Source organism: Bombina bombina, chromosome 1 (genome assembly GCF_027579735.1).
Source record: "Bombina bombina isolate aBomBom1 chromosome 1, aBomBom1.pri, whole genome shotgun sequence".
NCBI lineage: Eukaryota > Metazoa > Chordata > Amphibia > Anura > Bombinatoridae > Bombina > Bombina bombina.
In genome coordinates, this window is record NC_069499.1 from 1184992616 (window position 1) to 1185010454 (window position 17839).

General features: G+C 38.0%; 1 protein-coding gene across 2 annotated transcripts in view; it reads right to left on the minus strand.

Moving 5' to 3' along the window:
• Nucleotides 1-17839, minus strand: part of NMT1 (N-myristoyltransferase 1) — a 214610-nt gene that overhangs the window by 24182 nt on the left and 172589 nt on the right. For both annotated transcript variants that reach the window (XM_053699844.1, XM_053699838.1), the window contains 7 exons: nt 4956-5046; nt 4489-4633; nt 3893-4011; nt 3366-3457; nt 3161-3277; nt 2725-2895; nt 2325-2433 (listed from right to left, as the gene is read on the minus strand). In XM_053699844.1, coding sequence (XP_053555819.1) covers nt 2325-2433; nt 2725-2895; nt 3161-3277; nt 3366-3457; nt 3893-4011; nt 4489-4549 — 669 coding nt within the window. In that variant the 5' untranslated portion in view covers nt 4550-4633; nt 4956-5046. The remainder of the gene's footprint in view (nt 1-2324; nt 2434-2724; nt 2896-3160; nt 3278-3365; nt 3458-3892; nt 4012-4488; nt 4634-4955; nt 5047-17839) is intronic.

Here is a 17839-nt window from a genome sequence, read left to right on the forward strand (position 1 = left end):
GTGGACCGGACACACCAAGTTTGGAGAAATGATCATCTAAGGTTGCCATATCCCTTGTTTAGAGTAAGATTGCCTCATATTTCTGATTTTTTTTTTCATGATTTAGATAGAGAATACAGTTTTAACCCTTTCGCTGCTAAGCTGGTTTTGATCCCCCTTTTTTTTTTTTATTATATTTATTTTTTACCCTTGGTTGCCTTTCCAACGGTGGGTCTTGGGGGTCTGTAGCTGCTTAGATGCCTGAGATACAGGAATCTAAGCAGCATGCCCCCAGCTCCCTATATTTTAAATAAATTTGTGCAGTGACGTCATTGCGCATGACATCACGCGAAACGTGAAGTCCCGGCGATGCCTCTCACTATTCAGGCCAGATCGCCGGGGTGGGAGTAGGTGGGAGCCCCCAGTTTGCCCTCAAGGTGGGTGAGTGCATGCTTTGTTGAAGGAAAAGCAACGCTGAGTGCATGCTTTGTTGAACCAATAACATGAGGCATATTTGTGCATCCACGAAACAGCAGCTCCTGAGCCTACATAGGCATCCATTTCAACAAAGGATACCAAGAGAATAAAACAAATTAAGATAAAAGTAAATTTTAAAGTTGTTTAAAATTGCATGTCCTATCTGATTTATAAAAGAAAACAAATTTTGAGTTTCGTGGCCTTTTAAAAAGGCTGCTCACAGTTGATGACTTGCCAAACTACAGAGCCACTTTTCACTTGCCTGAGCGTTTCTCTTCCTTTAAATATGTATGTTAAAAGAAGAAGGAAAATTCCAAAAATGCTGATAAGGGTATGCAAAATAAACTCCATTAATGAGAGGTATAACATTGAAAGGAACATTACTCGATTCATTTTTGTCTAGAATATCCCTTTTAAAAAGGAGCACAACTACATTAGCCTGGTTACTCCTCCTGTATCTGCAGTTCTCTTTAAAGCTGTTCCCTTAAACCATTAGAAGCCAGTTGGTAAAGCTCTGCATCTTTATACTGGGGGCCGCCATCTTGTGATTGATGCAGAGCACTTTTACAGATCAGCAACGTTGCTGGCTTTTTTACAGCTGCACCTTGCACTTCGGATTAGCTCAAACAGAAGTAGATGAGTTACATTTTTGCATTCCCCCCCACACTAGAAAAATGTACAGCTCCTGCTCTGTATTTTGCATGCTAAACTGAAGTGTGTCATATAGTTCTGTGTACTTGTACCACTTCAGTCACAGGGTACAACCCAAACCCCCCCCCCCCAACTAACATTTCAAGATGGTGTCTCCCAGTTTGAAGATGAGGGAGCGTCATTAATGAGCATAGTTTTGAAGAGGGCTGCAAGCACAGGAGGAAAACAATAGCATAGTGTGTAGTAACTACGCTACTGTAGTTGCGCCCAGGCATTTTAACGGCCCTTTTATTTTTGCTATTTTTCTTTATGATATTTAACCCTGTGCTTACCACTTATATAGAGCTCTACATTTTTTTATAACACAAATTCCTTTTTGAAAAGAAACGGAATGCAACAGGAACCTTGCAAAAAAAAAGACTATTAAAAACTAGATATACACCATTCCAAACATATATTAAACCTCTTAGAGATTATTGTAACAATGTATTTTACCCACGTATGTACCACATTAGGTCACTACACTACATTCTTCAAGCATAGAAAAACATGATTTTATCACCAAACTTGTTTTTTTAAACTAAATAGCAGTTGTGAATACTTGTAAATTTGCAGACTTCAGCATCACTATGACGATAGGGTACAACCCCCTCCCCCAAAGAAAACGTATATTTTCAAATTAAGACCTTTAAAGTGTTAATTGATCACATTGCTTGTGATGATGGGGTAAGTCAAGGCTTATTTGTAAGCAATGAATAGGATAAAGAAACGCTTTCCTGAGCTTTAGGACTTTATTCATTCATTACAAATATTCTGCAAAGTTTTACAAGAAATACGTTGTGATTAAGAAGGTACAAGTTACACATCAACTTAACAGGTCTACTTTTGATGAGAAAAATAATATACTTTCAACAGTAATTTACTACTTAATAATAAAGGTAAGAAAGAAAGTTGATTCACAGTGAATTTGGCAACAAATGTCAAACAGATTAGAACCAGATTATGTTATTTTTTATATATTTAAAAAAAAAAAAAAGAAAAAAAAAAGAAAAAAAAAAAAAAAGAAAAAACAGTATACTTGTGAGTTTGATTTGCTACAACATTTCAAATTAAATGTAAGTTTAAAAAAGTGTTAGATATTTGGCAGGTTTCCAATAAATGAGGCACTTTCATTAAACATTGTATTATTGGTAACAGAGAAGTTACAATCTATTTACCTCAGGTAGTCTGTACAACTTCATTGTACGCTGCATTGTCATGTTACGGCTCAGGTGAGAGAACTTCACCTCAATCAGTTTTCTGGGATTTAATGATCTGTGCCAATACCTGTAGAAAGGTGAAAAAACATGAAAATCAATAGTCAGGTTATCTTAAAAGTAGATTAAGTAAACTACTGGGAAAATTAATGTTATGGGACACTAAAGTAAATGTGAGTGTGGTTATTTGTATGCAGTTAACATTATGAGAAGTGATCAGGAGTAGCATTGATATAATTGTCAGGCTTTTGTGCATGGCTAAAAGATATTATATAATACCAAATTATCCAAATTAAGGCAGCCTAGACTACATTGCGACAACAGGTTACCACTGGGGGTATGGTAATCAAAGACGACATACCTGCAGGTACCGACAGGTTTGGGTAATACCACCCCAGCAGTGTAAACTGCTTGGAAGATCCCTTCCATGTGCACACGACGTGTGATCTCACGGATAAGCACTGGGGCAACACGTTTGGAACGCAATTTCTTGTGGACACAAAGGAAGTTGATCTCCACCATCTTTTTGGTTCTGTTTGGGAATGAAGACAGTTGAGATGGGCATTAATCAAGCTGATAAATTATTATTAGACTATATACATCAATCACCCAAAAAAAAAGTTCCTTCCAAATAGTTGAATATCTTAATGCATTACCTGTGGTAGATTGTATCTTAAACCCCCACCCTCTCATGGACAAACATGTCAGCCTCAGGTGGTTACATATGGCTCTTATACAAGACAAACATTAACACTACATTCCTGACAGACATGATGGTGAAATACTACAATACTCACAAGTCATAAATGTGCATGTTAGCCGGGATAGCACTGATAAATCCCACTAGTTTCCTGCTGGAGATCACCCTCACACCACAATGCCATTGTGGTAGCCACCCAGGAGGTCTTAGAGCCCTGCAAATGTAAAGAGAACCTAAATAACTCCTACAGTGCAGGGAACAGAAGAAGGGATAGGAGTTTAGAGAAACATACAAACACTCACCACAGAAGGAATTCAGGGGAGTAGTCAAAGCGAAACATATTGTCATCGTCCTCTACATAGTTTTCATTGAGTAGAGTATAGAGCTCCTTCAACTTAATGAAGAAAAAAAAAAAAAATAGATGAGCAGAAAGGAAAGAGGTAAAAACAAGATAAATCAAGCATAGGGGTGAAAGAAGTAGATAAAGTGACTGGGGTGGTACAGGCATGGTGTCCCATTATAACAGGAACAGAGACATAATTTCTTCCACGAATATAATAGGTGTGGTAAGGACGAACAATGCAAGACAATTAAGCTTACACTTCAAAAGAAAATAAGTATGAAGGAAGAGGTCACTCCAGCCCAATGGATAAATCAACAGACCTTTGTTGCTTCATGGTCTCAAGAAATAACTAGTTGTTTGCCTTCTTGTCATTATTGCTATTAAAATCAATATATCTATACAGTGAGCTGTGTTAAGCACTATGGAGCAGCAAAAGCAATCAGGAAAACCATGGCAGCTCAAATGTCAGTAAGCCAGAATACTTACTACACCCCTGTCCCCCAGGTCCAAAGCATCCCATGTGAAGCCTTGTGGCAAGCTGTATGGTTCCTGGCGAATATTATCCTTGTCCGGTTCAATGGGTCCATGCGTGTTTACTACTTCACCTAAAGTGTCCAAATACGAGTTATTATATAGTTATGCACATAAGGACCAACGTATACAAATAGTAAGGATGTGATTCCTTGTTAATTCATTTATAGATAAGTGTAAATGGTAATGGAATGTTTGATGGGTTTGTCCACACTCTATATTAAAGCAACATGAAAACAAACATTTATCTTTGTTTATGCAAAAAAGGCTGTATCTAAAACCTTTTAAATAATCCTATATTCCAAACATACTTGTTTGAACAGTCTCAGATCTGTTCGTAATGGTTTTGGAAATTGAAGTTAAAATATGGCAGCACCCATCACTTTATATAAACTCAGTGGTATTTAGAAACCCAACAATTTTCAGAGTTAAATTACAGGAAAAAAGAGTGCATGAAAGAAAAAATGAATCTATATATCAAAGTTTAACTACATGCAATTAAATATCATATTACAATCTCATACTGTTTAATATCCCTTTAATAGACGTACCCAACTTAGGAACAGGCTGTGTGTCCCAAAACTGATAGCTTCTCTTGCTGGCCTCTTCCATGGTTTTTGCTGGGCCTTGGCCAACAGAGAACAGTTCAATAGCTTTCTGGATTTCCTGGATTCTCTCTGCTGGCAATGCATTCACCTAAATGGAAAAGAACAGGGTCTAATTATGCCATTATATCCAAAAGCTGCTCAGAGATTATTCCTCAATCTTTATTGCCCCTCATATGGTCAGTGTAGTTACAGTGGTCAACGTCGTCATCATTTTCATAAAAAAAAAAAGAAAAAAAGTGCTCATGCTTCCAAATACTTGGAAAATGACAATAAATCATATAGATAATGGGAATTCATTATTCTCCAGAGAGAGGGATAGGTTAATTAATCCTCTTTTTGGCAAAATGCATACAAAGGTATTGCTAGATGGTCAGAGGTTTCTCATTTCCTCCACCAAGCTTGATCTTTACCGGGGCCTCTGGAGTTTCCAGCTTCTCAGTCGTCTTGTCTTTCTTGCGCCTTTGTTTCCTTTTTTTCTTAACACCACTCTCTTCACCCAGCCTGAAGGAGAGACCACACAAGCTTTAAGTCTGGAGGGACATGTTTATATGAAGCTTAGAAGTAATTCAGAACATGGAAGAGCCCTAGTTTCCTGGAACTAGTCAAGACTTCCTGTAAATTGAAGACACATAAGTAGCATTTGAAATTTATTGGGGGGGGGGGAAAAAAAAAAAAAAAAAAAAATCAACACTGAGCTGGTGTGGCAAACAAATACATATGCATGTGACTTACCACAGTATCTGCAATTCATTGAGTGTACATTAAAAGTTTTATTATTTTAGTAGTAATAAACAATGCAATTTTACAAACAGAAGTATATTAAAAACCATGTTGCTAAAATGAAATCTGATATGCAATGCTCTGTACTTCAAACACTATCAATATAACTGTAAATAGACAAAAAAAAACCAATAGCACTCCTGGTTCTATGTATAGTTTATTTTTGAAAGCTCTCAAATAACTTTGATAGTTAATTAATTATAAATATAGGACTTTAATACAAAGTACAAAAGTAGATGGTGCTGTGCATTATTTAAACTTGAAAACAGACTGATGGTGGGTAAGGGAACCCCATCAAAAAAAGAATACACTTGTAGCACTCGAGAGCTATTTATACGTATATAAGAGCAAATCAGTTGTGAACTAAATATCAGTTATTCATGATATTTAGTTGGTAGTAAATATCAGTTATTCAAAATATTTAGTTAGTGGAATAAATATCAGTTATTCATAATATTTAGTTAGTAGTAATGGAAGGGGAAGGAAAAAGGGAGATAGTTAAAATATAACTTTTATTAAAAAATTACTATTAAAAATGGGGGAAACAAACAATTAAAAACACACACAATATATTATATCTATGTGATTCACGTCTATCTATATTGGGTGAACTGGAGATCCTTATACATATCCTAACAAAGGATATAATTATATTCTGCAGGTTGAATTGCCTCTTTGGTTATAATAATGGAATACGTATTAGAAGGTTCTAGGGAAATCGATTTAGTCCAGATAGTAGTTGTAACTTGTGAAGTTAGATGCTATATGATAGCAACTATGATTCAGATATGGTCACCTAATTTCACCAACCTAATTGAGATAGTAAAATTATTCATGTAAGTGTATCCCAACCTAAAGGGTATATATCTGAGTCCAAGTGTAATAAGAATTTGTCTGTTTGGACGTTTTGTGATAGCAACCGTGATTAAGGTATTGTTACTAAATCTTACCAACCAAATTAAGATAGTGACATAACTCAGAAATATATATATATATTATATCCCAACGTTAATGGTTATTTATCCATTAAATTGTGTTATGAGTAGAAAGCAACATCAACAAGCTTGATTTATAGTTTTCTATATATTAGATGGCACATATACCAGTATTAAGAATTGTGCTAAAAACTGATGACAGTGTTTTAGTTATTTTTTGAAATAACAACTTCACTGATAAAGTAGTGCACTTATACATACAGAATATATTTAAGTGTAAGCGTTTAAAGACACATGTAAAATTGCAATTTGGGTTTGCAATTGTGTCTATATAATCCACTTGTGAGAGTTGAATTATTTATGCATTAGTGTTGCAATTTATGCTAAATGTCACCAGTCTATCAACTATTAAGTTATAGCAACTATGTTGCAACTATTAAATTGGCTATGACTGCTATATTCGTGTTGAGTCTTAAGACACCTATATACAAGTAGTGATGTCGCAAACTGAAAATTTTCCGTTTGCTAATGGTGAACGCGAACTTCCGCAACTGTTCACGAACGGGCGAACCGCCATTGACTTCAATAGGCAGGCGAATTTTAAAACCCACAGGGACTCTTTCTGGCCACAATAGTGATGGAAAAGTTGTTTCAAGGGTACCAACTCCTGGACTGTGGCATGCCGGAGGGGGATCCATGGCAAAACTCCCACGGAAAATTACATACTTGATGCAGAGTCTAGGTTTAATCCATAAAGAGCATAAATCACCTAACATTCCTAAATTGTTTGGAATAACGTGCTTTAAAACATCAGGTATGATGTTGTATTGATCAGGTAGTGTAAGGGTTATGCCCGCTTCACAGTGACAGACCAAACTCCCCGTTTAACGCACCGCAAACAGTCCATTTGCACAACCACAAGATAGATAGACTTGATAGATAGATCAATAGATGCAATATACATTTGATAGATAGATTTGATAGATAGATTTGATAGCTAGATAATTTCCCAGACAGAGAATTACAAGACGTGTATATGGCATGGATTTTAGGAACCGGGGACCCATGGTAAGGTTACTTCCTTTTGCACAATCGAGTACAGGTCGGGGATTGCCTTTTGTGCAAAGAAATTTCGGCCGGGTACCTTCCACTGCCGTGTCTCCTATCAGGGGATGTGTATATGGCATGGATTGTAGGAACCGGGAGATGGAAAAAGATGCTTGGTCGGTCCTCCTACTTCAAATTTGGGGCACTGCGCGTGCAATCTAATGTGCCACCAGATAGGAATAGTACTACTTAACACACCACTCCTATCAGTTTAATCCCTGTTAAGTGTCTTTTTTTTGTTTTGTTTTTGAAGCCACAATGCAGCACCAGAGGCCAGAAAAATTTGGCATGTACATATGCCTGAAAAATCAAGTATTGTTGCCCAGGCAGAAAGTGCCCTAAAACATTGCGGCTTGAACCCTAGTTGGTGGCGGATAAGTCGCGCAAGTCATCCGGCATTTGAAGATAAAATACAGCGTGTGGACCATTTTTAGCCCAAGGCAGCTCATCTCATCAGGCCTTTTTTACTCGAATGTATCGCCCAATGTCAGTCCCTTCGGGATCCATCCCTCATTCATCTTAATAAAGGTGAGGTAATCTAGACTTTTTTGACCTAGGCGACTTCTCTTCTCAGTGACAATACCTCCTGCTGCACTGAAGGTCCTTTCTGACAGGACACTTGAAGCAGGGCAGGCCAGAAGTTCTATTGCAAATTGGGATAGCTCAGGCCACAGGTCAAGCCTGCACACCCAGTAGTCAAGGGGTTCATCACTCCTCAGAGTGTCGATATCTGCAGTTGAGGCGAAGTCTGCTACCTGTCGGTCAAGTCGTTCTCTGAGGGTGGACCCCGAAGGGCTGTGGCGATGCATAGGACTTAAAAAGCTCCGCATGTCCTCCATCAACAACACGTCTGTAAAGCGTCCGGTCCTTGCCGGCGTGGTTGTGGGAGTCGGAGGATTACTTTCAGCTCTTCCCCTGTTAGATTCACGTTGTGCTGTGACATCACCCTTATACGCTGTGTAAAGCATACTTTTTAATTTATTTTGGAAATGCTGCATCCTTTCCGACTTGTGGTAATTCGGCAACATTTCTGGCACTTTATGCTTATACCGGGGTCTAGTAGCGTGGACACCCAGTACAGGTCGTTCTCCTTCAGCTTTTTTATACGAGGGTCCCTCAACAGGCACAACAGCATGAAAGACCCCATTTGCACAAAGTTGGATGCCAAGCTACTCCTCATGTCCCGTTCCTCGTCCTCAGTGATGTCACTGAAGGTATCTGCTTCCCCCCAGCCACGTACAACACCACGGGTACCAGATAGGTGACAACGAGCACCCTGGGATGCCTGTTGTGGTTGGTCTTCCTCCTCCTCAAAGCCACATTCCTCCTCTGACTCCTCTTCCAGCGTTGCCGCTGGTCCAGCAAGCAATGCTGATAAGGCTGTTTCTGGTGGTGATGGTGACCACAACTCTTCCTCTTCACGCTCATCTACGGCCTGATCCAGCACTCTTCGCAGGGCACGCTCCAGGAAGAAAACAAATGGTATGATGTCGCTGATGGTGCCTTCGGTGCGACTGACTAGGTTTGTCACCTCCTCAAAAGGACGCATGAGCCTACAGGCATTGCGCATGAGCGCCCAGTAACGTGGGAAAAAAATTCCCAGCTCCGCAGAGGCTGTCCTAGCACCCCGGTCATACAAATACTTAACAGCTTTTTCTTGTTGGAGCAGGCGGTCGAACATTAGGAGTGTTGAATTCCAACGTGTCGGGCCGTCGCAAATCAAGCACCTCACTGGCATGTTGTTTCGCTGCTGAATATCGGAAAAGTGCGCCATGGCCGTGTAGGAACGCCTGAAATGACCACACACACCTTCCTGGCCTGCTTCAGGACGTCCTGTAAGCCTGGGTACTTATGAACAAAGCGTTGTACGATCAGATTACACACATGTGCCATGCACGGCACATGTGTCAACTTGCCCAAACTCAATGCTGCCAACAAATTGCTTCCGTTGTCACTAACCACTTTGCCGATCTCCAGTTGGTGCAGAGTCAGCCACTTATCAACCTGTGTGTCCAGGGCGGACAGGAGTGCTGGTCCGGTGTGACTCTCTGCTTTCAGGCAAGTCAACCCCAAGACGGCGTGACACTGCCGTATCCGGGATGTGGAATAGTACCTGCGGAGCTGGGGGGGTGCCGTTGATGTGGAGCAAGACGCAGCAGCAGAAGAGGACTCAGCCGAGGAGGTTATGGAAGAGGATGGAGTATGAGGAGTAGAGGAGGTGGCAGCAGGTCTGCCTGCAAGTCGTGTCGGTGTCACCAACTCCTCCTCTGCAGGGCCACGCATTCCATGCTTGGCAGCCGTCAGCAGGTTTACCCAATACGCAGTGTAGGTGATATACCTGCCCTGACCATGCTTTGCAGACCAGCTATCAGTGGTCATATGGACCCTTGCCCCAACACTGTGTGCCAGACATGCCATTACTTCCTTTTCGCACAATCGAGTACAGGTTGGGGATTGCCTTTTGTGCAAAGAAATTTAGGCCGGATACCTTCCACTGCGGTGTCCCAATAGCTACAAATATTTTTTGAACGCCTCAGAGTCCACCAGCTTGTATGGTAAAAGCTGGCGGGCTAAGAGTTCAGACAAGCCAGCTGTCAGACGCCGGGCAAGGGGGTGACTGTGACATTGGCTTCTTACACAAACATGTCCTTGACAGACACCTGACTGTGGGCAGATGAGCAGGAATTGCTCCGGAAGAGAGACGGAGTGGCGGATGGTTGAGAGGGGGCAAGGAGGACAGCAGTGGTTGAAGTGGCTGAAGATGCTGGACCAGGAGGAGGATGGCGGCTTTGAGTTTGTGTGCTGCTTCTACTCACGTGTTGATCCCATAGGCGTTTGTGATGTGTAATCATGTGCCTTCGCAAAGCAGTTGTACCTAGGTGGGTGTTGCACTTCCCACGACTCAGTTTCTTTTGGCACAGGTTGCAAATGGCATCGCTGTTGTCAGAGGCAGACACACAAAAAAAATGCCACACTGCTGAGCTCTGCAATGACGGCATTCTGGTGGTGGCAACAGCATGCGTTGATTGGCGTGCTGTCTGGCTGACCCCGGGTGCCGATGCATGCTGTCTGACTGTGCCACTAGCTCCTTGGGCAAGTGGGCACAGTATACGCTATGAGCCTGGCACACACGCTGGCAGGCAGGCAACTGCAATTAGATTACACAAGCTGACTGATGTTTCACAGTGAATTTTTTTTTTTTTAATTTACACTACTGTTACACCAGATATGAGTGGTGGCACTGGTCAAGTGGGCACAGTATACGCTGTGAGCCTGGCACACACGCTAGCAGGCAGGCAACTGCAATTAGATTACACTAGCAGACTGATGTTTCACAGTCAAAAAAATTTTTTTTTTTTTTTTTATTTTTTATTATTTACACTACTGTTACACCAGATATGAGTGGCGGCACTGGGAAAGTGGCTTGGCAGGCAAGCAACTGCAATTAGATTACACAGGGGGAAAAAAAATGATGTTCTAGCCCTAAAAAGGGCTTTTTGGCGTGCTGTCCTTAAAGCAGAGATCAGATGAGTCCTTCAGGACTGTAGTGGACACTGAATACACTAGCCTAGTTATCAATTTCCCTATAAAATCTGCAGCAGCTACACTGTCCCTCCTCTCACTAACAATGCAGCTTCGGAATGAATCTAAAATGGCTGCTGTCCTGGAGCTGGGAGCGTCTGGGAGGGAGTGTCTGCTGCTGATTGGCTGGAATGTGTCTGCAGACTGTGAGAAACAGGGTCAAAGTTTACTCAATGATGACGAATAGGGGGCGGATCGAACATCGCATATGTTCGCCCGCCGCGGCGAACAAGCTATGTTCGCCGGGAACAATTTGCGACATCACTATATACAAGCTGTATTCAACAGCAGCTTTTCATGCCTCATGTGGTTAGGTTAGATCTTAAAAAAACATATATTAAAGCTGCAGAAAAACAGCACTTTAAATTATATTAGGATCTAAATTTACACATATTCCACAGAGATGCTGCAATTGTATTTGTGAAGTGAAAATATCTGAGTTGCAGCTGTGTGATTATTGCTCAATATACATATTCAATAGGTAATGATATGTTGGTTTTAGAATTTACCAGACACCTATATTGGGGCTGCAACCAAAGCTGCAGTTGGTTTACTGACCACAAAGTGTGATAATGTTAATATAGCGTTTTTGTCAGTGATTGAAACTTGATTTAATTGTACTTTTAAATAGATAGTCACCGGAGCTGCAGTAAATTCACTGCTAACAGAGTACACTAAGTTTGCTTGTAATATGATCTTAAGTATGCTAACATGCATTGTTAAATAAATAACCACAGGAACTGCAGTGAGTTCACTGCCAACACAGTATATCATAATAAAATATAGCGTTTCTGAGAAATATATAGTAAACTTAGGTTGCAGCGCAGTGAGTTATATAGTAAACTTAAGTTGTAAGCTGCAATGAGTTCACTGCCAACATGGCACAGTAAAGTAGAATATAATGTTTCTGAGAATTATATAGTAAAGTTAAGTTGTAGCGCAATCTACATCATAATATTGATATGTACTGTTTAGAGTATAACCGCCGAAGCGGCTGTTGGTTCACAGCCAACAAAATGTGGTAAAATGAATGTCGTCCCTGAAAGTTGTATAATTGATTAGGTTGAGACACAATCTACATCTAATTTGTGCTAAAGTAAACTATAAATGAGTAACCACCTTTTACATATTATTTTCACTAATCGTTCAGTGACACTTTTACTGGAAGATCAAATTTCCATTAAACCAGAATTGTTTTAAATATTGAGTATTCAAGGTAAACAGACATAGATATTATTAAATTTCTATTAGGTCTCTTAGTCTATATTTGTGGCACATTAAAAATAGGAGTTCCCCTCAACTCCTAGGTCCCTAACATGTTTCGCCGTCTAACACAGCTTTTTCAAAGGGTATCGCAAGTATGGCCATAACGGTCTTTTTATTTATAGCGTCTCCTAGCATGGCTCCGCCCCTTCAATACACGTCCATTAATCGGCGTGTGCAAATGGGATTCTTGGTGTTGTAGGCCGATGTCATCATGCTGCAATACTGTGATGACTTTAGGTAGATTAAATCTGGTTTTCTCTATATATGTAAAAGATTTTATGAACAAAAGTTGTTTAATATCATGTCAGTTGTTTGTATTACGCAAAATAGTATAGGCTATTGTTACCAAGTATTTTATTTCACACAGAATAGTATGGATTATCATTAAATAAAATACCTATACATTATAGCTAAAAGATTTTGTGGACAAGAGTTGTTTAATATAATCTGTTATTTATATCACGCAGAATATTATAGGTTATCGTGCCAGATATTTGTTTCACGCAGAATAGTATGGATTATCAAAAATACCTATACATTATAACTGGATATGTTTTAACCTCGTATATAATAAAGTAAATATACTATGCATTCATGTATATCTACATCAAATAAAATGATTCTCAGAAATGTTATATTCTACTTTACTGTGCTATGTTGGCAGTGAACTCACTGCAGCTTACAACCTAAGTTTACTATATAACTCACTGCGCTGCAACCTAAGTTTACTATATACTTCTCAGAAACGCTATATTTTATTATGATATACTGTGTTGGCAGTGAACTCACTGCAGTTCCTGTGGTTATTTATTTAACAATACATGTTAGCATACTTAAGATCATATTACAAGCAAACTTAGTGTACTCTGTTAGCAGTGAATTTGCTGCAGCTCCGGTGACTATTTAAAAGTACAATTAAATCAAGTTTCAGTCACTTAGAAAAACGCTATATTCACATTATCACACTTTGTGGTCAGTAAACCAACTGCAGCTTTGGTTGCAGACCCAATATAGGTGTTTGGTAAATTCTAAAACCAACATATCATTGCCTAATGCAGTGCTTGACAAATCTGTTAAAAAATTAGGAGCCAGTAAGAATATTTGGGAGCCAGGCATATTTTTAGGAGCCAGCCAGTTGGATTTGTATATAGATATATGGAGAATAACCCAAAAAGTTAGGAGCCAGGTGTAAAATGATAGGAGCCAGTGGCTCCCAGGCTCATGGGTTTGTCAAGCCCTGGCCTAATGAATATGTATATTGAGCAATAATCACAGCTGCAACTCAGATATTTTCACTTCACAAATACAATTGCAGCATCTCTGTGGAATATGTGTAAATTTAGATCCTAATATAATTTAAAGTGCTGTTTTTCTGCAGCTTTAATATATGTTTTTTAAGATCTAACCTAACCACATGAGGCATGAAAAGCTGCTGTTGAATACAGCTTGTATATATGTGTCAAGCCAATTTAATAGTTGCAACATAGTTGCTATAACTTAATAGTTGATAGACTGGTGACATTTAGCATAAATTGCAACACTGATGCATGAATAATTCAACTCTCACAAGTGGATTATAAAGACACAATTGCAAACCCAAATTGCAATTTTACATGTGTCTTTAAACGATTACACTTAAATATATTCTGTATGTATAAGTGCACTACTTTATCAGTGAAGTTGTTATTTCAAAAAATAACTAAAACACTGCCATCAGTTTTTAGCACAAATCTTAATACTGGTATATGTGCCATCTAATATATAGAAAACTATAAATCAAGCTTGTTGATGTTGCTTTCTACTCATAACACAATTTAATGGATATATAAACATTAATTGTGGGATATAATATATATATTTCTGAGTTATGTCACTATCTTAATTTGGTTGGTAAGATTTAGTAACAATACCTTAATCACGGTTGCTATCACAAAACATCCAAACAGACAAATTCTTATTACACTTAGACTCAGATATATACCCTTTAGGTTGGGATACACAACACACTTACATGAATAATTTTACTATCTCAATTAGGTTGGTGAAATTAGGTGACCATACCTGAATCATAGTTGCTATCATATAGCATCTAACTACACAAGTTACAACTACTATCTGGACTAAATCGATTTCCCTAGAACCTTCTAATACGTATTCCATTATTATAACCAAAGAGGCAATTCAACCTGCAGAATATAATTATATCCTTTGTTAGGATATGTATAAGGATCTCCAGTTCACCCAATATAGATAGACGTGAATCACATAGATATAATATATTGTGTGTGTTTTTAATTGTTTGTTTCCCCCATTTTTAATAGTAATTTTTTAATAAAAGTTATATTTTAACTATCTCCCTTTTTCCTTCCCCTTCCATTACTACTAACTAAATATTATGAATAACTGATATTTATTCCACTAACTAAATATTTTGAATAACTGATATTTACTACCAACTAAATATGAATAACTGATATTTATTCCACCAACTAAATATTTTGAATAACTGATATTTACTACCAACTAAATATGAATAACTGATATTTATTTCACAACCGATTTGCTGTTATATACGTATAAATAGCTCTCGAGTGCTACAAGTGTATTCTTTTTTGGTGGGGTTCCCTTATCCACCATCAGTCTGTTTTCACTATCAATATTACTGTCAGGCAGATACAGGGCTAACGCCCATATCAAGTATAAAACAGTTTCCACACATTTAAACTGATGTATCCCGTCAGAATGTGGTAGCAGTCTTGTCCCATATTGAAATGAATCAGCTTATTACACTGGTAAAACACATTAAATACAAAACAAATTATCCACAATCTAGCAGAAGAGAAGTGATAAAAAGGTGATATTTATATAAAACGGCATAAGAATCTAACACTCTTGCTGGTAAGAAAGAGTGGGTTAGCCGTACCCAGCATAAGAGATATAGATATATCAGCACAGGTGAAAGTAGAAATGATTTGGGTTGCTTCATCTGCTTTAGAGGATTAGAGCCAGGAGCCTAAAACATACCTGCTAATCCTATTAGTGACCTCAAGCCAGAGTGCTGGTACAGGAGCCCTATTTAAAGTCATACTACATGTGACAGAGAGGATACCAGAGACAAAGGGCAGTATCAGCTGTTTGGGTAATGACCACATGTATGGGGGTGGGGGTGCAAGGGGAAATGAATAGGAAATTAGAATTTACACATAGGTAAATAATGTTTAAAAGAAAAAAATAGGAACCTGGCACTGAAAAATACAAAATGTTAAGACTGGGGGTAAAAAAATAATAATAATAAAAAAATAAATAAAAAAAAAAATGTAGGATCTATGGTTCCCTAGATTTGCGCAGCCTAAATACAATTTGTGTTGGAAAATATCTATCTATCTATATATCCCTGAAGTTGTTTTATTTTTTTAAGCCAGCCAACATTTTTGTAGTAGAAAAATAATGCACAAGCAGAAAATGAATAATAAAATATGCATACTCGACTTTACAAATGCAGATAAGATTAATGACATGCATATTCAGTTTTAAAAACAGAAGTTTAACCAGAGACGTTTGCACAATTAATGACATAAAAGCCATAGTATTATTAAAATGTTACGCTTACTGATAACCATTATAATAAAAACAAGGGAAATTGTATTAAATAATACATAAAAACCTCCATCAGAGGCAAATGTTTTCTGTTAAAGTATGTCCACTCAGATAAGAGGCTAGTGTTGCCTAGAAATGTCAGCACACAGCGCAATACAGGAATATGCACAAACACAAGATGAATAAAATGCGAGACATGCACCTGAGAATACTAAATGCTATGCTACATGATACTCAGGCATGGTCTCTCTTACTCCAGAATTGTTATTGTTTAAAAATATAGATAATCCCTTTATTACCCATTCCCCAGTTTTTCATAACTAACATGGGTATATTAATATACTTTTTACCTCTGTGATTACCTTGTATCCAAGCCTCTGCTGTCTGCCCCCTTATTTTAGTACTTTTGACAGACATGCATTTTAGCCAATCAGTGCCGATTCCTAGATAACTCCACGTGCATGAGCACAATGTTATCTATATGGCACACATGAACACCCTCTATCTGTGAAAAACTGTCAAAATGCATTGGCATAAGAGGCAGCTTTCAAGGGTTTAGAAATTAGCATAAGACTACTTAGGTTTAGCTTTCAACAAATTATACCAAGAGAACAAAGAAAATGTGATAATAAAAGTAAATTGGAAAGTTGTTTAAAATTGCATGCCCTATCTGAATCATGACAGTTTAATGTTGACTATTTAATGTTGACTAGATTGTCCCTTTAATAAAATGTTAGATATATTGATATATTTAAATCAAAGATTAGCCTGAGAATAATATGCAGATGTATTTCTAAAAATATATTAGTTGTTAACATAGTGTAATTGTAAAGTATTTGTTTCCATAGAGTGATAGGTGCTGTCATGTTGGAATTTAGGTTTCAATTTCTGCTGAGGCCAATTAGGAACAGTTATAAAATGATTCACTAGAGTGTGCAACTAATGTGTTGATAGAGCACAATCTTCAAAGTTGAATTACAGTAAAAGGGGACTAAATAAATAATGAAAGTCTTACAACACAATAAAAAAAAATATGTTACAATCTCAAACTGCATGTAGTAAAAAAAAAAAAAAAAAAAAAAAAGTTTCCTTTCGTCAGGCAAATGGATCACAAACACCCTGGTAAAAGAAATTGTGCTAAAATTTTTTTTTAACAAAATAAAACTACCTTGTGGGCCTCCATTTGAATAAAATTGTCTTCAGTGATTTTACAGAGCTAACTTTATCTAATACTCTACACATTAGTTTACCACCATCTAAAAGTATTTCAGATATATATCTGGCATTAGTTTGTGAGCAAATAGCCGAATATATTTATTACATTTGGAATCAGACATATGTTACTGGAAAATGTTGCCCTGTGTACAGAAAGATAGCTAAAGAGAATGAGCCCCAATACCAGTAAGCACTAGACATTCTCCTGCAAGTAAGCAAGAGGTCTATGTAAAGCTAGATCATCTTGAACAAGACACCACAAAAGGATACCTAAACAAAAAGGTCCATGTTAACATGCAAAAGAATAAAAATAAACAAAACAATCAGATATTATAAACAAGGGAAAACCTGGTAAGGTCTGTGAGTGGGAACAAAGGACCAGGGACAAATGAAAAGAGCGTTTTCATATTCAAAAGAATTAAAAGATTTAGAAAAGTAACGAGCATAAACAAAGAGGAAGAGATAATCAGAAAAGTCTATTTTAACTAAATGACAAGAAAATATCTGGAAAAAGTGCTATAAAAAAAGTGACATAAGACAAAAATGAAGTGACTTCTGGTTTGCAAAATGCTGAACACTAACAACAATGCAGTTCAAGGTGGGGTACTGTCATGCCTGCTGCTGAATGGCCTTATTGACATGTGGATAACATGGGACTCACACACAGAAATAGCTATTATTGAAAAAAGAAGCAGTTACAGTGCAAAATAAATAAAGTGTGACAGTCACACTATTAACAGAAACTCCCACAACCTTCCATATTGGTAAGGTGCTCACCAGTCCCATTACATCATGCAGCATTAAAATGCACA